Genomic DNA, 26289 nt, shown 5'->3' on the forward strand with positions numbered 1-26289 from the left:
GTTTTGAGAAGGCAATTCATAAAAGAAGAAAAGTGAAAATAGCTGAGAACTACAAAATGATGTTCACTTTATTTACCGATCAAAGAATGCAAATTAAAACAGTTCGGATTTTCTCATCAATCAGTTGGCAAAGAATTGGAGAACTAGTGGGTCTTGTATCTGAGGCGCTCACCTACACCAGAGGGCAATCTAGAAATAGAATCATTTTTTTTAACGATTATTTTTTATTTTTTATTCATCTGATGAGAGAGACACGCTCCAGGGGAGCAGGAGAGGGAGAAGCAGACTCCCCGCTGAGCAGGGAGCCCGTGTGGGGCTCGATCACGGGACCCTGGGATCACGACCTGAGCCAAAGGCAGACGCTCAACGACTGAGCCACCCAGGTGCCCCGAAATAGAATAATTTTTAACGATAAGCCCAAATGTCCATGTAAAGGGACCAGGGAAATAAACTGTGGTGCTTTTAGGTAATGGAATATTTACTGCCCATGAAAAAGCCTGAGGGGACCAAGAGCATTCCTTGGGGAAAAAATAATCATTCCAACAAATGGTGCTGGGACAGCTGGATATCCACAAGTAAAAGCATGAAGTTGGACCCTTACCTCATGCCACACTTAAAAATTAACTCAAAATAGATCAAAGACCTAAATGTGAGAGCTAAAACTATAAAACTCCTGGAAGAAGACCTAGGCATAAATCGTCATGACTTTGGAATAAGCAGTAATTGCTTAGATACGATGCCAAAACCACAAGGAAAAAAAACCCAGACCAATTGGACTTATGATAATTCAAAATTTTATGCTTCAAAGGACACCATCAAGAAAGTAAAAAGACAACCCGTAGAACCAGAAAATTTTTGCAAATCCTGTATCTGGTAAGGGACATATATCTAGAATACATAAAGAACACCTACAACTCAACAACAAAAAGATAAAAACCCAATTTAAAAATGGACAAAGGATCTGGACAGATATTTCTCAAAAGAAGGTACACAAATGACCAACAGGCACATGAAAAGGCACTCAATGTCATTAGCCACCAGGAAACGTAAGTCAAAATCACAATGAGATCCTCCCTCTACCCACCAGGACTGAATGTCTACACTCAAAAAGGCAGGTAAGCCTAAGTGTTGGTGAGGACGTGGAGAAATTGGAGCCCTCACATGCCATTGTGAGGAGCGCAGGATGGCGCAGCTGCTGTGGGAAACAGCCTGGCAGTTCTTCTGACGGTTAAACATAGAGTTACCACGTGACCCAGCAAATGCACTCCCTCGTGTCTACCCAGGAGACATGGGAACATGGGTCCACACAGAAACTTGCTCACAAATGTCCGCAACAGTATTACTCGTAATGGGCAGAAGGTGGAAATGGCCCAGATGTCCATCAACTGACGCACAGAGAAACAGAACAGGTACATCTATACCGTGGAGTATGATTCTGCCATGGAAGGAATGACGTCCTTCACACGCTACACCATAGGCGAACCTTGAAAACATCATGCTAAATAGAAGAAGCCAGATACAAATGGTTTTATTCCACTTATAAGAAATGTCCAATACAGGCAAATCCTTAAGAGACGGAACGTAGATCGAGGTTTGCCAGGTGCCGGGTGGGGGGATGTCAGTGTTCTGGAATTGACTGTGGTGATGGTTTCACAAGTCTCTTAATATGCTAAAAACCACTGCCCTCCCTCCCTCCCTCCCTCCCTCTTACACACACACACACACACACACACACACACACACGCTGCAGTCGCCCCAGCCAGTGAGACTGGGGGCCAGAGGTGTGACTGTAACTGGGGTTTTTTTGTACTTCCATAGTGTGGTCATTGTTTTGTTTTGTCTTGTTTCCTTTGAGCACATTGTACTTTTGACAGTAAACACAGACCGAAAGTCCTCTCCAAAGAGCCCAGACAACCGCTAGCCTGGCTCCTGCTGGCTGAGCCCTGGTCACCAAAGACGACACCCCGTGCTGATCACCCACTCACCCACGCGAGCCCCCTGCAAATGCTGGCTGAGGGCCTGGGGTGGCACCGGGGACACATGACCCAGCTCAGAGTCCAGGCCCGGAAAAGGTAGGACATGTGAGGAGGGTGCCGGGCATGATGCCAGTCCTGCAGGGAGGGGGGGAAGCCCCTCCAGCTGAGTCTCGAAGAAAACATAACACACATGCTGGGCCCATGCCCTGCAGACATGCTGATACCCCTCCCAGGGCCTCTCCGGACCCACCTTCTCCCCAGGCCTTCTCCCCAGGCCTTCTCCTCAGGCCATGCAGGATCCCTACCCAAACCTCCTGCCTGGAGGCCCTGCCCCCCACCCCAACCCCACCCCCATGCCACTCCCCAACCGGGACCACCACAGCGGCTTTGTCAGAACACCCAGGTGCTGCTCTCTGATCCACATTGACTCTGTGGCCACCCTGCTCCCAGCCCCACGGGACAACCTTGAAGTCTCCACCCCAGCTTCCCCAGGCCCTCCTGGCTGGCTCCAGCCCCTGCCCTGACCCATGGACAGGCCCCTGGCCCTATGCACACAGCACCATGGGGGACTTGGGCTGCTCCTTTACCAGCAGCCTTACCCCATTCACCTGACCCACCTGGATTCTCCCTCACCCCAAACCCTCCCTGCCCTCCCACACCCAGCCTCTGAGCTGCTCTAGGCCAGGCTCTGGGGAACTGGGAGTCAGGACAGCCCTTGCAGTCTCTCTCCCACAGGGCACCCAGAGCTGTCCCACCACAGACCCAGTGGCTCCAGCCCCACATGGAATCTTCCCTGGAGAGAAGGCGGGGGGGGGGGGGGGGGGGAGGAGCTCAGGCAGACAGGAAACTGAGAATGTTCTGGGCAGAGCAGTGACCATGAAGGGAAGACTGGGGATTTCCAGGGGGAGAGCCAGGGAATGAATGACGTGTCCAGGGTGGGGCCTGGGGTGTTGTGGGGGAGGGGACCACTTGGGGGGGCTGAGTGGCTGGACTTTGGAAGGGCAGCTGGGGAAGGAACTTCTCATGGGGGGGGCCAGGGGAGGGGGCAGTGAAAGCGAGCTTGGGCTAGAAATCAGGAGGCAGAAGCCAAAGCCCTTCATGGGCCCAGTGAGGGACCAGGAGTGCTTGGACAGGTCTGGGGGGCAGTCCCCGAGGCAGAGCCAGCGAGTGCTGTGCTGGGCCCCAAGAGAGGGGGGCTCGGCCTCCTCCCCACCTGCACACGGGCTGACATCAGGGGCCATGCCTTCCCTCCGTCCCTCACGGTGGCCCTCCACCTCCAGGGACAGGATGGGCCAGGACCTTGGTCCTCTGGTAAGTCCAAGGGGTGCACACTGGTCAGACCTGTGGCCCACAGCCCAGCCACCTATGGCCTCCTCTAGACTACTCCTGGCCTTGGCAGCAGCCCTGGGCTGACCATAGGCACCAACCTAGCCCCTTACTCAAAGGAACTGAGGAGTCATGGGGGTGCCGGGTATGACCCAGAAGCCCTCCGACGCCTGGGCCTGCATGGGAAGCCCCCAGCACTGGCACGTCCACGCTCTGCACCCTCGGGCAAGAAGCAGGCACGGGTCACCCACTGCCCTCTTGTCAGCCTCTAGCCACCATGCCCAGGAGGTGGACATGGGCCAAGACCGCCCAGTGGGTCCAACATCAAGCCTGGCGTCCAGGGAGGCTGGGTTGGGGAGGGCAGGCACCGAGACAGGAAAACCCCCAGGGACCTGTCAGATCTCCCTCCTGGGAGGCAGATCTCCACCCCAGGGGGTAGAAGGAACACGGCTACTCAGGTCAGGATGTTTCAGATGGATGCCCCGGACAGGCTCTGGACCACACGCAGCCCTGTGCCCTGATCACACCAAGGAAGATTCTGGAACAAACCACTATGTACTCTGTGTATATTCTGTGTAGGTGTCCCTACTTTAAACAGAGTGGCCACTTCATAAACAGTTCTTTCCTGGGGTATGCCAGGAAAACTGTGGTTCACATGGGCAGCTGCTTCCTTGCCCAGGACCTGTCCGGATGGGCCCTCCAAGGCTGGGCCAGCTCTGGGAGGTAAGAGCAGCAGGCCGGCCCTCTCTACACTTAGGCTCCCTCCCTCAGGAGCCCACTGTCCCAGGAGCACCTCTGGTAGGACCAGGCCAACGGGGTGACCACAACGCTGGCAGATCCACCCAACACAGCCACCTTGCCAGAGATCAAGCAGAAGCTGTTAGGGGAGGGTGGCCTGGCAGGGACGAGCCCTAGGCCCTATGAAACCTCTCCGTGCCTGGGGGAGGTCAGTGGGTAGAGAGCAAGGCGAGGCCCGAGCAGGACCTCTCTCCCTGAGCTGCCCTTGGGGGCAGAGCCAGCAAAACCAGCCATGTGGAGCTGGAAACAGCTCTGGTCAGCTCTGCCCAAGGCCCCCGCCTCGACCCTCTCCAGCAACTCACTCTCAGGGCCCTAAGCCTGTGTGGGCCAGGAGCCAGGGCTGGGATGGCGCCTGCTCAGAGCCCAGGGACCCGGGCAGCTGGGCTGGGGTGCGGGCTGCTGACAACAGCGAGGGCCTGGGCAGGTCCAGAGACCCCAGGGGGCCGCTGGAGCAGGGCAAGGGGGTCTGTCAGAGACACAGAGCCAGTTCTTCTGAAAAGGAAGAGAGGGTTGGCCTGTCTTTCCCAGCCCACAGCTGCCTGCCCAGGGGACAGAGAAGGGGTGTAAGGAGGTCCCTGCCAAAGGAGGGTGGCAGCCTAGGGGCTGGCCCGTTTGGGGATGTGAGGAGAGGCCACAAGTATGTGACCCTCTGCCAAGAGCAGCAGCGGCCCCCACCCCACGGGGGAGGCACCCCGCTGAGGGGCAGGGGAGGGCTCGGCCTTGACCCACGTGTCTGCTGGGCACCGACTGGGGACACTGGACACTGGCCCCGCGAGCCCCCGCCCGCGGCGCGGCCCACCCCACCACCCTCGGCGCGATGCCCTATTAAGGGCATGACCGCGGGGGCTCCGCCGGGCGCTGCTGCCTGTGCCCTGGGCGCCGCAGCCGCGGGTGTCGAGCGGGACCGGCGAGGCGGCGGGCTGGGCTGTGCCTGGGCCGCGATCGGACCGGCCACGGCGGACAAGGGGTCAGAGGCCGGGCTGTCAGGCTGCAGGACGTGCCAGGGCCCAGCCGAACGGCAGGTCGTCGGCAGGATGCGCGGGGCCGACGGCGCCATACCTTTGTACTTCTCCCGCACCTCCTCGTAGGCCTGGATGAAGTCCAGCTCGTCGGGCGGCGGGCCCGGCGGCCGCAGGGCGGCCATGCCTGGGCGCGGGACGCGGCGGGCACTGCGGCGCAGAGCGGCCTCCAGACCGGGCGGCCACTGTCCCCGCGGCCGCGCGCCGCTTAAAGGGGCGGCCCCGCCCCGCCCCCGCACCCAGGATGCCCCACGGGCGGGGCGGGGCCGGGCGAGGGGCCAGGGGGCCAGGGCTGCGCCGGGCGGGCTGGGCCCGCTCCCAGCCGCGGCCCCACGCGCGTCCCGGGGGCGCACCCCCCTCCCCGCGCCCGGCCGGGTCCCAGTCCCTAGCGGCCCCTCCCTCGCCGGCCCCGACCTCTCCGGCGACCTCACCTGGCCGCCCTCAGGCGCGCCCCTTCCCTCCTCCCTCCGCCGCGACTGAGAATCCTCCCACTGCGAGGCTGGAGGTGAGAGTTGCTACCTTCGATATAAAAAGAGCCCTCAAATCACAAAAAATTTAAGTAAGTATAAAAGGACTAAAATAGGCAATGCGCAGCAAAAAGAAAAAAAAAGGTTTGGTAAAACTAAAAGACAAATTCTTTCCCACCCATGAAATGGGCGAAGACCCTGTGTCCCAGGCGGGCAGATGCCCTCCTTTCTGGAGCGCGGGGACAGTGTCCGTCTCTAACCTTAACTGCTGCAGACGCTGTGACCACAAACCCCACTGCTAGGGATCAGTCCTGAGGTCATCAGGCTGGGGCCCTGGCTGCAGCAGAGCTCCCGGCAGGGAGAGCTGAAGGCCACCACCCCCGGGCAGGGGCTGACGCTGAAGAAGGTCCGGGGGGGCGGAAAGACACTCATGATTCGCTTTCACGTGGGTAAAAATCCTCCTTTAAAATCCACATGTGATACACCCACACACCCCTCAAGCTGTCCTGAGCCTCTGCGTTTCCTGGAGCTGTTGCTGGTCCTCCCACCCACAGAGCCCCTCGCTGCCCACAGTCCTGTCCTCCGTCAGCAGCTGGCCTTTCAGGCCTCTGCCCACCTGCCTCAGTGTGCGCTCCCAGCCACCTGCCAGGGCGGCCCTGCCCTCCACACGCTGCACCCTCATTCTGTCCTGGGGGGGTGGGGTCAGCACTCTGCAGCCTGGGCCAAGGACCCTCAGCTGGCTCCTCCCTTTCCCAGCACAGCCGGCCTGATGGCCTCCAGCCTGGGTCACCCACTTCCCAGCGGGGGGGGGGGGGCACTCTCCAGCTGCCCCACCCTACACTCTCAGGGGCCTCTGGCTGGGCCTCTCCCATCCTCCTCCACAGATGGGCAGCTGCTGGAGGCCAAGGCAGGACCTGGCTCACGGAGGTGCTGCAGCCCTAGCCAACCAGGTGGCCCCTCCTCTCCCGCTCCTTTGTGCTTCCCCACACTGCTGGTGGCAGCCAAGAGCAAGGGGCCTGGAAGGCGGCTCTGCCCCAGAAGCCCAAGAAAGTATCATGGCACCTGGGCACGGGCTCCTTGCCATGAGCCAGTGATGGTGCCACGGCCGGGGCCGCAACCGCAGGCCTCAACCTTAGGCCTCCTGCAACTGACAAGAGGGGGCCAGCAGGTGGCGCTGTGGGGCCTGCAATCACCTGCCACAGACGAGTCCGCCGGGGACCAGCCCGTCAGCCTCCAATCCCGGTCCTAACACCCGCAGGTAACCGACAGCAAGTGCTCAGCCAACAAGCGAGTGCTGATGTCCAAACTGGGCAGACCAGGCCCTTCAGCGTTACCTGCAATGCGGATGACTGCCCGCTCGGCAGGGTCCAAGACACTCCCGTTGCCCCCGGAGCCCCCTCCACTTCGCCGGCTCCTCTGTGTTTTCCCCAGGTTCCAGGGCAGTGTGTCCCCAGGGCTGGGCGAGCCGCTGGCATCTTCAGCCACTGGCCGCCCCTCGTGGTCCTCGCCTGACATGGCCTCCTGGAGAGGGAGCAGGAGGGGGTCACACCTCTGTGTTTAGGGGGATACTGCACACCAACCAGACACTTCCTTGATCTAGACATTCACCGCACCCTTTCCACCCTAATCACCTAGACACTGACACCCACTCCCCTCCTGTGTCCCACTTCATCCACATACTGATCCCCCCAACCCAGACATTGACAACTCTGCTCCCGCCCACAACTGGCCTCACTCCCTCCAGCTCACCCCCGGACACCCGCACAAAGACACCCCTCCCCCCAGCACTGACCTCACTCCCTTGTCTATCACCAGGACGCTGGCCCCTCCACACTGTCAGCCTGGGGGCTCACCCCATCACTCAGACACCAACCGCTCCCCCCCCCCCCCCCCCCCCCCCCCCCCCCCCCCCCCCCCCCCCGGCCCCCCCCCCCCACCCCCCCCCCCCCCCCCCCCCCCCCCCCCCCCCCCCCCCCCCCGCTCCGTCCCAAACCTGGACGTCCCCTGTAAACCTCAGACCGGCAGGCAAGCCCGACCATCAGGAAGCACTGACCGCACTCCCTTCCCTCACCCCGGCATCAGGGAAGGGTCCCGGCCCCATCCCCTGGACACTGGCGCTCTACCTCCAAGCTGTCTCAGCCTCTAGGACTCTCCACCGTCCTTCCCCACCCCCGGCCCCGCGCAGTCCCACCTTGAGCTCTGCAGTGAAGGCCTATAAATATCTGGAGCCGCAGCGGCGTGGGCCGCGGGAGCTCGGGCCTCCCCGCCAGCCCCCGCCCAGAGCCTCCCGCACCCCGCACCGCCGGCGCTGCCGGAGCACACGCACACCCACGCACGACCGCTCTTCAGCTCCGGGTCCCCAAGGGCGCTGGCGTCCGAGAGGTGAATAGGGCTCTGTCCTGGCAGGGCCGGGTAGAGTGGGGGCACAATGTGGACTCTGTGCCTCCGCCCTGGGGTCAAGGGCTGGGGGGGAGACAGCGGGCACCGAGCTGGGGGCCACCCCGCCCCGCCTCCCCAGGCTCCTCCACCCGCACCTCTGCTCCAGTGCCCCCCGGCCGGCGCCCCGCTGTCAGCCGCGCCTCCCCAGCAGCCTTTCCTGCCCACACTCCGGGCACCGCCCGCCCAGTTCCGCAGTCCTGGGCGCGCAGAGGTGGTGTCCTCCGGAGGGAGGATGGGCCGCGACGCAGCCCCTAGTTCCGGGACGCCTGTGGCCGTAGGGCCCCCAACCCCACCTCGCAGCTCCCGCCCGCTGCGCGCCTCTCCATCCCGGCCCCGGTCCTACGTGCCTGGTGGCTCAGCTCGGCTAGGCTCGGCCGCCGCAGCCAGACTGCTGGGCCGGGAGAGCCGCGGAGGCAGCGCAGGCGGGGCGAGCCCGGAGCCCCGCCCCGGCCCCCGCCGAGCGCCGCCCGTGCGCTCGCAGCGCCCGGGTGCGCGCCGGGCCGGGGCCTCACCGAGGCGCCGGGCTGGAGCGCGCGTTCCGCTCGGCCCGCAGCGCCCGACTAGCGCGCGCCGCCGTCGCCAGGCGCAGCCCTCCCCGCGCGTCCAGGGCGGGCGGGTCGGCAAGGAGACGTTGTTGGGTAGCGTGCGTGTCACTAAGGCGACGTGGGTCGCAGGGGTGCGCGCTGGGTCCCGCCTCGGCCCGCGGCTCAAGGCTGCCCCAAAGGAGCCACGGACTCTGCCCGCCGGCCCTCGCCCCTAGCCACGCCGAGGCCCCCGCCTCCCAAGCAGAGGTCGGACCCGGAGGTCCCGCAGGCCCCGCCGCCTGGTTTCACGTAGACGTTTAGGCGAACAACAGAGTCGCGCTCGGTCTGGGTCCGGCCGCGGCGGGCGGGGTCGAGCTGGCCCACCCTCCTCCCGGGCTCTGCTGACCCCTGGTGGCCGGGCCGGCTCCGGCGGGTACCGGCCCCGAGCGCGGACACAGCCCCGGTCCTCCAGGTCCGCACCCGCCTGTCCACGCCCCGCAGCCAGCGGCAGGGGCGCCCCCAGGGGCAACTCAGGCAGCCGAGGGCGGGTAGGGCTGCGCGCAGCGGGAGCCCAGGGAGCCGGCAGCCAGGGACTGGGCCGAGGTGGGGGGGTTAGGAGGCTGGGAAGTGGCCCAAGTGCCCAGAGGAGTCCCCTGGGGAAGCCCAGGGCACGTGCTTGCAAGTAGTGAGGTGGGTGGTCAGCGCCTGTTTCATGAACGATGACAAAGATGCTGGCCTGGCGGAGGCAGTGCACTGCGCTGTTGGCGCGGGAACACGTGGCCAGGGGCCCGCAGTGGGGGGCGGGGGGGGCTCCCACAGGCCTCCAGGACCCTGCCCCTAGTCACCGGTCAGCTCCCGTGCTCCGAACGCCACCTTGTGGCCATCGGCGTTGGGGGGGCAAGTAGCGGCCCTGCAGGGGCAGGGAGGCGGCTCCTGCCCATAGAGTGTGCCTGCAGGGGGACAGACCAGGGCCAAGGTCGTCCAGGGTGGGCAGAGCCCTTGACTACCATCTGGCCTCGCTGTTAAGGCCTCCTTAGCTATGGTCGAAGCCCTGCGCACAGATGTCGGGGACTGCCCAGGCCGATGGGCCGTGGTATGGGACCTCTCCCCTGGGCTTCTCTCAGGGGGCTGTTCCGGGTGCTCCCCGTGGGGTTCGGACCTGCTCTGCAGCAGACACTCACATGCTCCACCCTCGGAAGGCCATTCAGAGCCAGGCTCTCAGGAGACCCTCCTACCCCCTGGGCACCCCGCCACAGACCTGAGCCTGGAAACCAAGAGCCTTCTCTTGGTGGAGTTCAGGGTCTGGGGAGATGGCAGAGCTCCAGTCATGCTCTGTCCAGCTGCAGATGTTGGGCAGACATTAGCCACCTGGATGGGGCCCCAAGTGGCACTGGACAGCTTCAGGGAAGCCTTGCTCCCTCCAGGGAAGTCTGGTCCTTCCAGGGAGGGCTGCAGGTGGACAAACCCAAGCACTCCCCAGAACTCAGCACCCACAGCCAGGCCTCTGCAGGGCAAAGCTGAGCTAGGTGCCCATACTGCCCACAGGACCTCTCAGTACCGGGAAGACCAACAGCCAGCCTCACGGGAGCCACTTCAGCGGCTCAAACAGTTTCTGAAGAAATTCTAACTCATCTCTTCAGGGGGATGCAAAAGAAATTACATCCATGCAGCAGGACTTGCTGTGTGAGAAGAAGCAGTCTGAAAACACTGGGAATGGAATCTCAGAGTGGAGTCCAGTGGGTAGGCTGGGTGATGAGGTCAGGAGGTGGAGTTAGGGAACTGCCCCCCAGTGCAGAGCTAAAGGAAGGAGATGGGGACTGGGAGGGCCCCATGGGGAGGGTGGAGGCACAGGGGTGTCCGGTCTGCCCGCAGGACCTCCTCGGGAAGGTGGCGCACAGGTGGCCAGCCCCAGCCAGTGAGGGAGCACAGTTTCCCTGCCCTGAGCGGGGCATCTGCTGGTGGAAAGGATCCATAAAAGGCCCAGAAAGACAATGGCAAAACATACATCCTTGGCACCTCCCTGCCGGGGAAACTCTCACTTTCAAAGTGAAAGGAAACTCCCACTTTCAAAGCGAAAGAAAACTCCGGAAGTATCCAGACACACATACACAGGCACACACCCCTAAGTCAATATGCAAATGGGAAAAAAATCCTAGAAAAACTCCACATGCTCACCGCCAATACTACTGGATGCTAAGAGACCATAGATGGATTTTTTTTTTAACTTTCCAAAAACAAAGTTTTTTAAGAGGAAAGAGAAAGGGTAATGTCTTTCAGAGATCGGAAGGAAAGCATAGTTTGATCCTGAACACTATATCCACCTAAACTATTAATGAGGACAAAATAAGGACATATTAAGATATGCAAGATCTTGGGCGCCTGGGTGGCTCAGTTGGTTAAGCGACTGCCTTCGGCTCAGGTCATGATCCTGGAGTCCCTGGATCGAGTCCCGCATCGGGCTCCCTGCTCGGCAGGGAGTCTGCTTCTCCCTCTGGCCCTCCCCCCTCTCATGTGCTCTCTCTCACTCTCTCTCTCAAATAAATAAATCAAATCTTTTTTTAAAAAAAAAAGATATGCACGATCTCACTGTGCTTATTTAACTTAAAAGAAATGTCTCAAACCACAGCAACTTTCATTTGAAAAACAAGTTTACACCAGTTACAGTTGTAGATTACCTCTAATGGTAAAAGGCAAAATAAATGTGAAAGTCCAAGATATTGACTAGCCACTCAAGGAGATTACTAAACAGACAAAGAATCTGTGCAGGAAGGGGACAAGGGAGCATAAAGAGTACCAACACAGGGGTAAAAAATGAAAGTAAAAAAAAAAATTAAGGGGCACCTGAGTGGCTCAGTCGTTAAGTGTCTGCCTTCGGCTCAGCTCATGATCCCAGGGTCCTGGGATCGAGCCCCGCATCGGGCTCCCTGCTCGGTGGGAAGCCTGCTCCTCCCTCTCCCGCTCCCCCTGCTTGTGTCCCCTCTCTCGCTGTGTCTCTCTCTGTCAAATCAATCAGTCAATCAATATTAAGAGCCACTGGTCCTGTGGCGCCTGGCTGGCTCGGTCAGTAGACCCTGTGACTCCTGATCTCAGGGTCATGAGTTCAAGGTTCAAGCCCCACACTGGGCGTGGAGCCTATGTAAAGAAAAAGAAAAAAAAGAACCATTGGTCTTTGAACCCTCGCATAATTCTCTTTCGTGAAACACAGGTTTTTGTTGTTGTTGTTGTTGTTGTTTTAAAGATTCCATTTATTTATTTGACAGAGACACAGCGAGACAGGGAACACAGGCAGGGGGAGTGGGAGAGGGAGAAGCAGGCTTCCCGCCGAGCAGGGAGCCTGATGCGGGGCTCGATCCCAGGACCCCGGGATCATGACCTGAGCCGAAGGCAGACGCTTAACGACTGAGCCACCCAGGCGCCCCATCGTGGAACACAGTTTTAATAACTAGGATTTCATTTCCTTGTTTCCTCTTTGGTTCAATGGTAAATGCTTTTCCATTATCATTATATATCCACCAAAGTACGGCCCAAGCGCGGAGCCTCAGGGTAATCACGGAATAGAAAATGACACCTGTCAACCTTGATGACATATGAAAATAATGCAACCGACCAAACTGTAAGGGAGAGGAGAAGGGGAGCCTGTTCTCCTCATCCTCCATAGAGCAAGTCGAGAGACAGTCTCCGAAGCTGTTAATGAAAAGCAAGTTCACGTGTGCCATCTGAACTCTCGCAGGCGCCGACTGGGAGAATCCAGAGCGTGTAGCTAACAAAACCCGCCAGGGGAGTGCGGGCGACGCCTCTCTTTCCGAAGAGCAGAAGTGAGAGCTGCTGAGTCCAAACCGGGAGGAAAGGGACCCCCTCTAAAGTTGGAGCGACCACCTGCAGGAAAAGAGCGGTGTGCGCAGCCTGGGGAGGGCCGGAAGTTGCGCCGCTGCCCGCCGGGGGTCACTGCCGCTGCCCGGCCCACCCCCAGTTTTGTGCATCCAGAGTCAGGAGTGCCTGGCTGGCCTGGGCTCTGCACGGCTCCTTCCTCCTGCCTGTCTACACGGCAAGCACTCAACCTGCCCTCCTTCCTCACCTGACGAGCTCATTTGCTCTGGTCCCCGTCCTCACCTGGCGGTCACTCTTCGACGGGCTCGGCGTCAGCTCCAGGCACTGCCCACACACACACTCGCCAGCAGAGCCTCCTCCTCAGCCTCTCCCTCTGCCCGTGCAACGCACCCCCCACGCCCCCATCGCCTCCTGAGGCGCTCAGCAGCCTCTCCCTCCCCCTGCCTGATAGGCGGGGGCTCACTCTGACCCCTCACCCCCCCACCCCCACCGTGGCTCCAGTGTTTGTCTGAAACATGCATAGGGGCGCCCGGGGGGCTCAGTCGTTATGCGTCTGCCTTCGGCTCGGGTCATGATCCCGGGGTCCTGGGATCGAGCCCCTCATCAGGCTCCCTGCTCGGTAGGGAGCCTGCTTCTCCCTCTCCCTCTGCCTGCCACTCTGCCTACTTGCACTCTCCCTCTCTCTGTCAAATAAATAAATAAAATCTCAAAAAAATGTTTAAAAAAATGAAACACACCCATGCTCAGAGTTGCAACATTTAGCAAATAAAAACAGTGCAGCAAGCCCTCTCCGGGCTGGGGCAGCTGCGGCGGGGGGATCCCCAGGACCGCGCCAGATACCTTACCTGCGGGATGAGTAATCCTCAAAGTGGCCACGAGATGGCGCCCCAACCCCATGCCTCAGACAAGGAGCCGGGTCTGCAGTCCCACCCTCCACCCTCACCGGGCTGTAATTAGCAAAACGGGGACCCCTGCTCGGGCCTGTCAGATCGTCGGGCCCTTCTGTTTCCCCCCTCCAGAGGAGGGACCACAGCTAGCGAGCCCCTGGGGCCTCGTCCCCCAACCCTGACATAGGCTAGAGGGACAGCCCGCAGGCTCTGTGCCATGAGCCCTGTCTGAGCAAGAGTGTGGACTCACCTGGACGATGCGGATTCCGCCGTGAGCAGCCGCCAGGTGTCAGAGCAGACCCGCAGCACCATCCGGGACTCCTGCCACTCTCAGCCAGACCCCAGCCCATCCCAGGACCCTTCAGCTTCTGCTGAGGCACCTGCAGACAAAGGGGGTCCAGGCCATGCCTAGGGCACTGGCCCACCCCACCCTCCCCAAGCCGGGGTGCAGGTTCACAGGTGGGGCCTGAAGCTGCCAAGAGAAAGGCCAAACCCTGATGCGGGGGGCCAGCCGGCGGCACTGCTAGGTGGCTGGGCCCCAGAGTCCTGGAGAACGGTGCTGTCACCCCAAGGGGCAGTACGCACACCACGGCATGGCTCAGACGGGCTCCCAGCTCTGCAGGCCACATGCTGCCCCAGGACCCCACCATCACCTCCTGGACATGCACCTCCAAGGCAGTCCCCAGTGCCCGGTCTGGCTCGGCCACATCCTGCCCGAAGGCCACGCGCACCACCAGCCAGGCCACCCGCTCCCCCGCCCACGAGCTCGTCTTCTGCCTCCTGCAGGGCTCACCGCAGCGTGGCAGCTCCTCCTGCGGCCACCTGGGCCCCCTCCCAGCCCTGGAGACCGACTCCCACTCTGGCTGCTCCTCAGAGTCCTCTGCCTGGCCCCCAGCTCTGGAGATAGCCAGCCAGCCCTCCCACCCAGGCCTTCTGGGGTGGCCTGCAGCGCTCAGACCTCCTCTGGGGGCTGGGAGAGATGCGGGGTCAGGGGCCAAGCCCAGCCAGGGTACAGGATAAGTCAGGCAAAAGATGGAGAGAAGGCGAAGGGTACAGGGCCACAAAACAGGTGCAAGTGTAGGGCAGGGTAGAAGGCGAGGTCAAGAAAGGGCCACAGGATGTGCTGGGGTCCCCAGGGAGTCTCACCTTCTCCTGGTCACTGCCTGTGCGGTCTGGGGGCTGCAGGGTGTGTGGGGGACCTGTTCCAGAGACCCTGTGGCCATCTCCCTGGGCCCACTGGGCCTGGAGACCCCATGGGCTCCGGCTCACCAGCCCCCTGTCCCAGTGACCCCATGAGCCCCAAGCTGACTGGCTCAGCCTGTCCAAGAGACCCAAGGGGACCCGTCCCCAGGGAGGCTCCTGTCTGCCCTGGTTCCTCTTCAGAGCCTCCTCAGTGTCACCAGCCCTGCACGCTTCAATGCCCTCACTGGCCCTCCAGCCTCCAGAAGAGCATGCTCGGTGGTCCCTGGCCCCAACTTGACCAGGTAGTCCCCTCCACCGGTGTTCTTGGCAAGCTGCTCAGGCTCCAGGACGTCATAGTGGGGGACCAGGCTCAGCTCTGAGCACTGCCCCTGGGACTCCTGCTGTAGGACTCACTCGGCCACTTGGAGGAAAGGAAAGGACAGAAGGCCCGTCAGGGCTCTGAGGGGTAGGGAGGGGTAGGCCACCAAGTCTATCTCAGTCCCCTCACCCTGCCGCTCCTGGAAGGATGCAACTGTGCCCAGGTGCCCAGGCAGGCTGCAAAGGCCCCCCAGGGGTCCCCTGCCACCGCGGGGCTCAGTCTCCAGGTACAGGTCCTGCAGCAGCAGGCCCTCAGGGGGGATACCCCCCACCACACGCACAGCTCGGTCCTGGGACACCTCAGTCCCCTCCAGGCCCAGGGCCCAGGCCTGTTCCTCCAGGACTCAGGCTTCTGTGGGGGACGGTGCAGTTCGGCTCCGAGCGTCCCCCCAACAGGCACGTCCGCCCCAATCCTGCATCTTACCTGCCTCAGAAAGGGGCTGGGGCAGCTGGGCAGGGACTGTCAAGGGCACAGCGGGGCTGCGCTGGGTGCCCCGTGGCTCGCAGCAGGGTCTGGCTGTGCTGCTCTAGCTGCTGGGGGGGCGGTGTTGGGGGCGGTCCTGGGAGCAGCAGGCGTGCAGGGGCACATGGTGGGGCTGGCCTAAGGCTCAGCCAGCGCCGGAGAGCATGTGCCCCTCCTAGGCCGAGACCCTCCCTGCACCTGTGGGCAGGGGTGGAGTGGGGCGTCGGGGCCCACAGCCAGCAGAGGGCCCTCAGGCCGCCCCTTCCACCAGCCCCCTCACCTGCAGACTTCTGAAAAGTGAGTGTGCCCCCTCCGCCAAGCTCTGCCAGCTCAACACTGGTCCTCCCCCAGAGCGACGGCGGTCCTCGAAGCAGGGCATGAGCAGCCCCTTCGGGATGGCAGGGGGCAGCCCACTGAGCACCACTGCTGCCCCCCCCACCCCCACCTCGGCCATGGCAACCCTGAGGCCTATATGGGTGGGGAGGGTAGTGGCACCACGATCCCCCCATCACGGTGGGGGAGGGACACATCCAGAACTTACACTCTGCAGGCCCTGAGCTGCCCCAGCCCCTACCTTCAGCCAGGACCCCTGAGCCTGCTCTGCAGCCAGAAGGCCTGGGACAGGAAAACCCAAGTGATACTGTGGGGCCTGCAGAGCTGGGGCTAGGGGACCACTTCTTCAATGCTTTCCTTCCTTCGGGCAGGCCCCTCCTGCAGAATCTTCCACCCCAGCCCCAGCCCCTGAGCCTGCAAAGAGCCCCTAGCTGACCGGGAGGTGCTGGCCAGGGCTGACCCCTCAGTGCAGCCTACCAGCCCCAGCTCACAGGCCGTGAGGGTGTGGAGAGAGGCCCCTCGTGGTCCTCTACTCCCACTGGCCTCTCCCTGGGAACCTCAAAATGGCCAATCACCCTCCCTACTAAATCCATCAGGGGTCTTGAGTCCTGGCCCCCCACTCAGGAACCTCAAAATTCTGTCACTTTCCCCGGAGCCTGCTCCTGGCTGAGGTTGGCAGTCATCTCTTGCCTGAAGTCTTCCCAAACCCTTAGCAGGTGACCACGTCTCATGCTGCCTGCGTGCCGAGGGGAGCAGCTCCTGCCCTGGACCACCCCGCCCAGCACAGCCATCCTCTGCTCTCTGGTCTGCGCTCCCGCCAGTCTTCCCGCCCGATACCGTTGTCGCTGTCATCATAACCAGCCCCGCAGGTGGAGACACTTTGCTGCAGCAGGGGAAACGGAGGCACAGACAGGGCCCAAGGCGGTGCCCGGCCTCCCCCAGGCTGCGCCTTTCGAATCCGCCTTAGAATGCGCCTGCGCTCCTGCTACCGACTGCCCCTCCCCCTGCTCATCCGCTTTCAGCCTCTCAGAGGGGCCCCCACTGCTGCTGTCCATCTCCCACCTCTCACCCACCCCTCAGCCCGCCCCTGCTCCTCCTCCGGGGGACTGAGGACCTGTCCAGCCCGCACCTCAAGCTGCACACTCAGCACCCTGCCCTGAGCCTCCATCATCTCTTTCCTGGATCACTGCAGTAACCTCTTGTCTTAATCTCCCTCGGCCACTCCCACCCCACCCCACTGTCCATCCTCAACAGAGAGGGCAGGGTGAGCCTTGTGAAGTGGCAGCCACAGCTTGGGCCATGGGAAAAGCCAGAGTCACTCACACGAAAAGCCGAAGTCCTTTGGGGGCCCTGCCAGGGTCGGCCTAGCCAGGCCCCAATCCCCTCTCTGTCCCCATCCTCCCCCTGCTCAACCACCTCCAGCCTCCCCACCTCAGCGCGCAAGCAGTGGCCCTTCCCTCTGCCAGGATGGGCCTCTCCCACAGAGCCAGCCAGCTACCACCCCCCATGACTCCCCTCACCACCCTCTTCTTGGTAGATTTAACTTCAACCTAAGTCCCTAACGACCAAGGCCCTGACCTCAACTTCATAGTTGTCATTTTTAATTATTTTTCTCAAAGTGAGCCCCTTAAGTTGCATGAGCTTCTGGTTTTACAAACCTGAATCCATCCCTGCCTGCCCTGTATCTTCTCTTCTTGTAGAACGGATCACCTTCCAGCACACCGTATAATTTACATGTTACATCAAACCCTGCTGTACAGGGCCAGCCATAGGCAAGCAGTACTCGGGAGCAGATCATACCATGACAGGTGGCTAAGTTTTCAGGAATTTTTGTGAACCAGCTGTTAAACTCGTGGTAGCTTGGAACCAGCTGTGACGGGTGTGTTTGTAACACCAACATGTGCAAGAGTGAGAGCTCAGAGCTTCCCCTACTAGTCCCCGGTCTGACACGGCGAACCAACACGCCATGGGCACAGGACAGAGCATTTTCCCAATGACTGCGGGTCTGGGCAAGGCCAACCCTCCAAGAACGGGCCCCCGGGCACTGCTACAGAACATCCCAGCCGTGGCAGTCAGCCGTCCTCAGGAGCACGGCTGGAGCCAGGGGAAGAAGCCGACTTGATCTCCAGTCCTGGCAATGAAACAGGGCTAAGAACGCCACCTTTAAAACTGTGAAGATGTGGTGAAGACAGGAAGGTTAAAAGGTCTAGTTTGGTCTCGATGACCGCTAGAGAGGATGGGGCAATTAAAGGATCAGGCCTCTTGATTTGGGATAGACTCGGATGAAAGGGCGAGAGAAAAGGGAAAGTGGTGTTTTAAGACCATGGAGGCATAGAGGGTCCTTGGCAGCTTCAGCACATCCCAGATTTAGGAACTCCCTGAACCAAATTAGCCAGGCCGGGCCTCTGCCTCTAGGATCTTCAGCCCCCACGGCCCAAGCCGACACTTCGGCGGACAGTGCGGGACGCAGGGTGCAGGCCTGGGACTCGGAAAGGAGCCAGCAAGGCGGCCACAGCGGGTAGGACCCAACCGCAAGAATCCCGGAGTTCCCGGTAGAGCCCGGCCCCACAGCCGCGCTCCTACTCCATCCGGCCCCGCCCCGGCCCCGCCCCGGCCCCGCCCCGGCCCCAGGCCCCGCCCCGACGCAAGACCCCGCGGCGTCTCCCTAGCCGCAGGCCCCGCCCCTGCCCCGCCCACCCCGCGCCCCTGCCCCGCCCCCAGGCCCCGCCCCGTCACAAGGCCCCGCAGCGTCTCCGGAGCCGCAGGCGCAGGCCCAGCCGAGCCGGCCGCCGAGCGGGTGCGGGCGTGGGTGCGGGCGCGGGTGCGGGCGCAGCGGCCATCGACCGCGTGGTCGCGCACCGGACACCGTGCGCACCGTTCCGGAGGCGCCCCGCGAGTGGTGAGTCCCTGGCCCGAGCGCAGCAGCGTATCTACCCGCTCGGCCGCTGGGCCGGCCGCCCCCGCGCGGGCCCTGCGCAGACCAGCGGCGTCGCGGTGGGCCAGTCGGTAGGTCCCGCCGGGGCGCACTGCCCGCTCGGCCCGCTCGGGCCGGGCGCGGCGGCGGGCGGCTAGCGGCCGGCCGGTGGGCCGGCGAGGGGCGGGGGCGGCAGCGACCCGTGTCCCGAGCGCCCCCCGACCGGGCAGCGGGGCCCATCCGCCCTCGGTGCGGGTCCGTGGCCGCCGCCCCCACCCGCCTCTCTGTCTCGCTTGCTTTGTTCCCCCGCACGCCCTCTGGTCGCTTCCATCCCCCACACACCCCCGCACCCCGCTGTTCCTGGCGTACCCTCCAGGCAGGCACTCCGACAGCCGATCCAGGCCTGCTGCCCCCCACCTTGGGAGCGAGGGGCAGTCGGGCCTGCTTTTGGACAAGGGTCAGGGCTCTCGCTGCTCACAGATGGCCTGGGGATTTCCTGGGATAGAAATAGCCGCCGGCTCTGGCCCCTTAAAGCTGCTTAAGGGGAGGGTGGCTAAGGGGAGGGTCCGGGCACACCCCCACACCTCCCTGACCGCGCCCCCAGCCCCGATCCGGGCTGAGCTCTGACCCGGGAGACGCCAGCGGCGGTCATGAACCTCCCCCAGTTGCACCTAAGAAACAACCGAAACCAAAAAATCCCGAAGCTGACGAAGTCATCGCTTTGCCTGTCCCCTCCTCCACTTTTGGGGTCGTCTTAGAACGGCTCCTTCCGAAGCCCCAGGCCCAGCTAACGGGTCCCCACTGGCTCTCCTGGTCCTTCTGCTCTAGGGTTGCCAATGGCCCTGGGGGCAAAAGTCATGAATGCCCCCCCCCTTTGTGTCCTGGTTCCCTGCAGCAGGTGGGGCAGGGCCGCGGTGGCTGGTTCCGGGGACTTGTCACTGCAGAGCTGACTTCTCTCTCTCTCCTCTAGGGGGAGACCACAGAATCTGAGGCCATGCCCCATGAAAAGAGTTTCTTGGTGTCTGGAGACAGCTATCCTCCCCCCAACCCTGGATATCCTGGGGGACCCCAGCCCTCCATGCCTCCCTACCCTGGAGCCCCTTACCCACAAGCCCCCTTCCAGCCTTCTCCATATGGCCAGCCAGGGTACCCCCAGGGCCCCAGCTCCTACCCCCAAGGGGGCTACCCTCAGGGCCCCTACCCCCAAGGAGGCTACCCTCAAGGTCCCTACCCTCAAGGGGGCTACCCTCAGGGGCCGTATCCGCAGAGCCCCTTTCCCCCCAACCCCTATGGACAACCACAGGCCTTCCCAGCACAGGACCCTGACTGTGAGTAGTAGAGGGGAAGCAGCCGGTGGGGGGTGGGGGGCTCAAGGGGCTCCAGACGCCTTGCCATGGTGCTGACCCAGCCCGTTCTGCTCCTCAGCACCTCAGCATGGAAACTACCATGAAGAGGGCCCCCCGTCCTACTACGACAACCAGGACTTCCCTGCCACCAACTGGGATGACAAGAGCATCCGCCAGGCCTTCATCCGGAAGGTGGGCGAAAGAGGCTGGGGGAGTGGGGCAGGGGTCCCGCTGGGCAGGGCTCTGAGCTGGCTCCCGCCCTAGGTGTTCCTGGTGCTGACCCTGCAGCTGTCCGTGACGCTGTCCACTGTGGCCGTGTTCACCTTTGTTGGCGAGGTGAAGGGCTTCGTCCGGGAGAACGTGTGGACGTACTATGTGTCCTATGCTGTCTTCTTCATCTCCCTCATTGTCCTCAGCTGCTGTGGAGACTTCCGGCGAAAGCATCCCTGGAACCTCGTTGCCCTGGTAACCCCAGCCCCTGGGCCCCGCAGCCCTCCCTCCCCCCCCCCACGCTACCACACTTTGTAGCCACAGGAGGAGGGGGTGGGGTGGGGGCAGGGGTGGGCAGCGGCTCCCACACACGAGGCTCCGTGTCCCCACAGTCGATCCTGACCGTCAGCCTGTCCTACATGGTGGGCATGATTGCCAGCTTCTACAACACTGAGGCGGTCATCATGGCCGTGGGCATCACGACGACGGTCTGCTTCACGGTGGTCATCTTCTCTATGCAGGTGAGGGCCCCTGAAGGCGGGGCTGCTGGCCCCCAGGGCCCAGACGCCTGCGGGGGCCTGGCACCCAGGGCCTCCTGTCCCCCCTGTGCCCACAGACCCGCTACGACTTCACCTCGTGCATGGGCGTGCTGCTGGTGAGCCTGGTGGTGCTGGTCATCTTCGCCATCCTCTGCATCTTCATCCGGAACCGCATCCTGGAGATCGTGTACGCCTCGCTGGGCGCCCTGCTCTTCACCTGCGTGAGTGCGGGGGTGGGCGGCCGGGCGGGGGGGCCGGGCGGGCAGGCTTGTCCCTCACCAGTGCTGCCCATCGCCTCCAGTTCCTGGCAGTGGACACCCAGCTGCTGCTGGGAAACAAGCAGCTGTCCCTGAGCCCGGAGGAGTACGTGTTTGCCGCGCTGAACCTCTACACGGACATCATCAACATCTTCCTGTACATCCTCACCATCATCGGCCGCGCCAAGGAGTAGCTTGTGCTCGGGGCCCCACTCGGGCGGCGTGGCTGGCCTGGGCCCTGCCCCTGCTAGGGCAACACTGTCACACCTCTCCTCGCGCCCCCCTGGGCCCAGCCCGGGACTGAGGGCCTCCCCCAACCCTCCTGTGTGTACTGCAGATACTTCTGTGTGGACCTGCTGCGGCCAGCATGGCCCCCTCTCGCCCTCTGGCCCCGCCAAAGGGCAGTGGGGGCCCGGTTTCCAGGCCACCTCCTGCCCACTCACTGTTGCATGAGCCCTGTCTGCCAGCCCACCCCAGGGTCTGGGGGCAACACCAGGTCCCAGGGGAGAGGGGTCGAGCCAAGAGGTGAGGGTGCACGTCTCCCCTCCTGTTCCAGCCCCCAACCCCAGCCTGGCATAGAGTCTCCCCCACCCCCACCCCCGCCCTGGAGTGCTGCCCTCTGGGGGGCCTGAGGGGTGAGGGCCTTGTCCCTGTGCTGAGCCCTTAGGGCAGAGAGGATGAGACTATTTCAGGGCGGGAGGAGGCCTTTCTCTCGTCTTGTTGTCTTTAAAATTCCAATAAATGGGACCTTGTGCTCCCTGCGTTGTGATCCTTCTCCTGGCCGCTTTTTCGGGGGGGTGGGGAGGAGGCTGTGGCACCACCAGGGCAAAGGGAGTGGGAGCAGGTTAGGCTGCCGGGAGGGGAGGTCAAGGGCAGGGAGGGCAGCCAGACCTCCTCGTGTGCACTCCATCACCCTCCCTGCCACCTTCCCTGCCCCGTCATGGGCACCGCGCGCACCGAGCGAGGACACGGACAGGGACCTGGAGGCCTCTGGAGCTTAAGCCTGGTGCCTGGTTCACATGGAGATAGATGGCCTGACTTTCCCTCTCGATCCTGAAACCGCACAGCATGGCAGAGGGTCTTATGAGACCCTTACCATCTTGCTCTGGGCCTGGGGACGCCGTAGCTCACGGACCTGCCCCAGAGCAGACTCTTCCTGGCTCTGCCCATCAGTGGGCACCTGACGTGCCACCTGGGCCGGGCTCAGACAAGGCCCCACAGGTCCCTCTGCCCTCCCCATGAGAAACCTGCAGACTGGAGCCTCTGGAGGGAAGCTGGACAAAGACCCTGAGGGCTCGGCCCGTTGGGTCCCTCAGCCTGCCTCTAACACCTTCTGCCAGCCCCCCCTTGCTGCCTCACCCACCCTGGCTCTAGGAGGTGCATTCAGAGGTCAGCCAGCTGTCCACATCCTCACCCTCCCCACAGAGGGGCTCCTGCACTGCCCAGGGCCCAGATCTGTCAGAGGACCTCCCTGCCCTTGGCTCACTGCAGCCTCCCCTCTGCAGGACCCTCCATCTAGTGTGGCTTGAGAATCCTCTCCTGGGACCCCTTGCCCCCCCACACCCCTCACCCCTGTAACTGGCCTATCACCCCAGCATCCGTGAAGGGACTCACACATTGCGAGCAAGCATCCCTGCCAAGGTCTAAGGGCACCTCCACCGTGGCCCACCTGCCCCAAGTCCATTCTCCCCGCAAACCTGCTGCTGCCGCGTCCTCTCCCATCCATGGTCTCCACCCCGGCCGCCCGGCCAGAACCAGGGTTGTCCTCTGTCTGTCCTACCCGCCTTCACCTGCACGGAAGGCCTCATGCTCACCTGTCCATTCACACCCACCCGCCCTCTGCCTGCTAGGTTTATTTCCAAACACGGATCCCACCACCCTCCTGCTTCAAACTCTCTGAGAGTTGCCAGTGGATGAAGTTCATGTCCTTGCCTGGCCCATGGGCCCTGCCATCTGCCTGCTGGCTGCTTAGCTGGCCTCTCATTGTCCCCTCGTCGCTCAACCCCCGGGCCTGACCTTGCACATCCTGAGACCCAGGCAGGCCCCACTGCCCTGGGGCAGGGATGCATGCACCCCTGGGCCCTTCCTGGAGTCCAGCTCGCCTTGCCCCGTGGCTGCCTGTGGCACTGTGCCCCTCAGCTGTGTCCACCTGCTAAGTACCAGGCAGGCAATGCAGCCCCCACCCCCCCACCCCTTGGTGGCTGGCTCCTCGAGCAGGTGCAGCTCCCCGGCCAGGACTCTCTGCCCTGCCCATGCTCTAAGCAAGCAGGAATCTGCTCCATGTCAGCTCACAGACCCATCAGGGTTTCATGCTGAGAAGAACCCCAGAGTGTTGACATGGTGAACAGGAACATCAGTTGAGGTGGAGGGAGCTCAGGAATAATACCGCTGAGTGTGACAGGCAAGGAGAGTGTTTTTCTCGAGGAGCTCTGGGAACACAGACTCTCCGCTAAGCTAACCCTGGGGGGAGGCTCCCTGGGGGCAGCGAGGGTCTGCAGGTGTGGTGCAGGGGCACAGCGACGGCCATGAGGCCAGGGGATAGAGAGAAGAGGCATCTGCTGCCAGAGGGAAGCCCAGGGCCGCACACAGCCGAGGCCCTGTAGGTAAAGGGAACTCCAGCAGGGGACTCCAGAGGAGCCCAGCAACAGAATGTCCAGGAGAAGGCATGGGGTGTGCACAGGTGAAGCAAGCAGGAAAGGAGCCGTGGAGGTGTGCCAGAGAGGAGCTCGGAGCAGGTACAGCAGGGCCTGGGGCCGCGGGCATTAGGAGGCGGCCTGCAGCGCCACAGAGGGAGCAGGCTGGGCCCGGGGCAAGGCTGACAGGCAGGGCATTTTTCTTTCTTTCTTTTTTAAAGATTTATTTATTTTATTTGAGAGAAAGAGAGAGCGCCGGGCGGGGCAGGGCAGAGAGAATCTCGAGCTGACTCCTCGCTGAGCAGGGAGCCCGATGCGGGCTCAATCCCACGACGCTGAGATCACAGCCTGAGCCAAAACCAAGAGTCGGACGCTCAGCCGACTGAGCCACCCAGGCGTGCCCGGCAGGGCATTTCTGCCAGTGGAACGTGGCCTGCTCACTGCTGCATCCCTCCCAGGTTAGAGAAGGAGGGGCAGCTATGAACCGGTGAAAGAGGATGTAGAGAAGGTGCTCACGCTGACTCAGGGAGCAATTGTGGGTGAAGCACTGTTGCTTTTCCAGCCGAGGAAGGAAACAGCCTCCAACCTCTGGGGGCTGGCCTGGTCCTATGAGCAAAGCCCCAGTGTTGCTAGGAGCAGGCACGGCACTCAGATCCAGGCGCTAGTGTTCTGCTGGTCAGATTATAAACAATTTCACACAACACCAGCATCAGACAAGTTCCCTCCGCAATCACGTGTGGACACAGACAAGACAAGGGCAACGTCCAGGCGTAAAGACCAACAGTGCGCTGTGCTGCTTATAGACAGCCAACCCCTCTGGCCTGCCCTCCTTCCAAAGAAGAGGTATTGAGACACCCAGGCACAGGACACCCCCTTTCCTGACAGTATGCGACCCAGAGTGAAGCCCTGCCTCCGTAGCTGTCCCCAGTTCACCCAAGGGAGCCCAACCCCCGGTAGGTCCTTTCTAGCCCCAGTCCTGGGACCCCCGGCTGCCCGTCGCCTGAGGTCCCCTCACTGCAGTGAGTGATAAGCCCGGCCTGCACACCTGCTGGTGTGTCCAGTGGGCTTCCACTGGAGGGCACTGAAATGGCTACTAACTATACTAAGGCCAAGGAGGGCTAATGTATTCTTCAACCAAAATGTTTATCTCCATAGGCCATCGTTAAATCCGTCCTCATTTTCAAGGTGAAAAGACACAAAGCGTGCACGCCTCCATCACACTCCTTGCCAAGCAACACTGCCCGTGGCCATGGAGAACCATACTGAGAGGCTGGCACAGGACCCCGGCTTGCTGAACACCCAGGCCAGCGCCCTGTCCAGGCCCAGGCACACCATAGGTGTCAACTGTGGAGTGAATGAACGAACTTCGTGTTCTAGGACCGGGGACAGAGAGTGCTTTAGACTTCAGGACTTTGGCTCAGCATCAACATTAGCAGGAAGTCATTTCAGGAGTGTGGACAGCAAAACTCAAAGCCCAGGAGAATGCATGGAGGCACATCTGGGGAAACCAAGTGGAAGAAAGAGAAGACGCACAGAGAGTCATGAGTGGTCAAGGCCAGGTGTGGAAAACCGAGCATGGGCAGCTCCAGGGTCTGGAGTCCTCCAGAGAAGAGCCTGGGAGTGGTTTGAGTAAAGGCAGATCAGTATGGATTGCCCTGGCGGTGCAGGCGGGGAGAGCCCTAAATAGAGAGATGTACCATGTTCATGGATCAGAAGACTTAATAATGTCAAGATGTCAATTCTCTCCAAACTGATATAGAAATTTAACACAATCCCAATCAAAATCCCAGCAGGCTTTATTGTAGAAATTGACAAACATCTTAAAATGTATATGGAAATGCAAACGATGTAGAAAAGTCAAAACAATTTTGAAAAAAAAGAACAAAGTTGGAGAACCCACACCACCTGATTTCATGACTTACTGTAAAGCGAAAATAATTCTATGGTGGAACACGTAGATCAGTGGAATGGAATAGAGAATCCAGAAATAAACATACGCATATGTTTTTTAAACAAATGGTAATGGAAAATTGGATACCACGATTAAAGAAAAAGATAGAACCTTGACCCTTACCTCACATCACACACAAAAATTAACTTGGAATGGATCCTAGACCTAAATGTAAAAGCTAAATTTATAAAAACTTTTTAAAAAGATTTTATTTATTTATTTGACAGAGAGACACAGCAAGAGAGGGAACACAAGCAGGGGGAGTGGGAGAGGGAGAAGCAGGCTTCCCGCTGAGCAGGGAGCCCGATGCGGGGCTCGATCCCAGGACCCCGGGATCATGACCTGAGCCGAAGGCAGACGCTTTAATGACTGAGCCACCTAGGCACCCCTATAAAAACTTTTAGATGAAGACTTAGGTGAATAACTTCATGACCCTAGAAGAAGCAGATTTCTTAGATAAGACACAAAAAACCTGAACCACTAAAAAAAACCTTTGATAAACTTAAAAGCTTTTGTTCTTTAAAAGATACTGTTAAGGAAATGAAAAGGTAAGCCACAACTTGGAGAAAATATTTGCAGTACATGTGTTTGACAAAGGCTTGTGCCCAGACCAGAGCAATGCTTCTGCAATTTCATAATTAGAAGATGCTCAACCTAAGTTTCAAAAATAGTCAAAAGACTTTAGGAACCCCATAAAAGAAGATACACAAATGGCCAATAAACACACGTGAATGTTTTTTGTTTTGGTTTTTTTTAGATTTTATTTATTCATTTGAGAGAGAGAGAGCACAAGCAGGGGGTGGGGCAGAGAGAGAGAAG

General features: G+C 61.1%; 3 protein-coding genes across 7 annotated transcripts in view; 1 reads left to right on the top strand and 2 right to left on the bottom strand.

Annotated features, from left to right (window-relative positions):
- The window catches only part of PLEC (plectin), a 53066-nt gene extending 45904 nt beyond the window's left edge, over positions 1 to 7162 (bottom strand). For 2 of the 4 annotated variants that reach the window (XM_035012126.1, XM_035012125.1), the window contains exon 1: positions 5160 to 5284. In XM_035012126.1, coding sequence (XP_034868017.1) covers positions 5160 to 5244 — 85 coding nt within the window. In that variant the 5' untranslated portion in view covers positions 5245 to 5284. Of the gene's footprint in view, positions 1 to 5159; positions 5285 to 6920 lie in introns of those variants that run through there. The other 2 variants (XM_035012117.1, XM_035012118.1) reach the window with 2 other exon arrangements.
- A 1999-nt stretch (positions 7163 to 9161) lies between these two features.
- On the bottom strand, positions 9162 to 16010 carry PARP10 (poly(ADP-ribose) polymerase family member 10). Its single transcript, XM_035012284.1, is given in 14 exon segments — positions 9162 to 9258; positions 9260 to 9319; positions 9321 to 9355; positions 9357 to 9499; positions 9570 to 9663; positions 13831 to 14044; positions 14425 to 14655; positions 14657 to 14867; positions 14955 to 15176; positions 15249 to 15280; positions 15282 to 15438; positions 15441 to 15485; positions 15568 to 15609; positions 15612 to 16010. Coding segments are annotated over 14 exon segments (1713 nt in total). The 5' UTR covers positions 15742 to 16010.
- A 2369-nt stretch (positions 16011 to 18379) lies between these two features.
- On the top strand, positions 18380 to 21655 carry GRINA (glutamate ionotropic receptor NMDA type subunit associated protein 1). Of its 2 annotated transcripts, none has more exons than XM_035012131.1 (7): positions 18380 to 18626; positions 19505 to 19862; positions 19960 to 20072; positions 20145 to 20345; positions 20483 to 20611; positions 20707 to 20850; positions 20931 to 21655. In XM_035012131.1, the coding sequence occupies exons 2-7, from the start codon at positions 19529 to 19531 to the stop codon at positions 21078 to 21080; spliced, it is 1071 nt and encodes a 356-aa protein (XP_034868022.1). In that variant the 5' UTR covers positions 18380 to 18626; positions 19505 to 19528; the 3' UTR covers positions 21081 to 21655. The 2 variants fall into 2 exon arrangements, with proteins under 2 accessions (XP_034868022.1, XP_034868021.1); XM_035012130.1 differs by having other exon boundaries at positions 18380 to 18519.
- Positions 21656 to 26289: the final 4634 nt, after the last annotated feature.

This window comes from Mirounga leonina, unplaced genomic scaffold (assembly GCF_011800145.1).
Source record: "Mirounga leonina isolate KUSES-001 unplaced genomic scaffold, KU_Mleo_1.0 Mir_165, whole genome shotgun sequence".
Taxonomy (NCBI): domain Eukaryota; kingdom Metazoa; phylum Chordata; class Mammalia; order Carnivora; family Phocidae; genus Mirounga; species Mirounga leonina.

Bases quoted from the DNA above. Each gene is read 5' to 3' on its own strand.
- GRINA (XM_035012131.1), top strand. From the start codon at position 19,529: ATGCCCCATGAAAAGAGTTTCTTGGTGTCTGGAGACAGCTATCCTCCC. The intron at 19,863-19,959 runs GTGAGTAGTAGA...TCTGCTCCTCAG, and splicing joins CCCAGCACAGGACCCTGACT to CACCTCAGCATGGAAACTAC. The intron at 20,346-20,482 runs GTAACCCCAGCC...GTGTCCCCACAG, and splicing joins CCTGGAACCTCGTTGCCCTG to TCGATCCTGACCGTCAGCCT.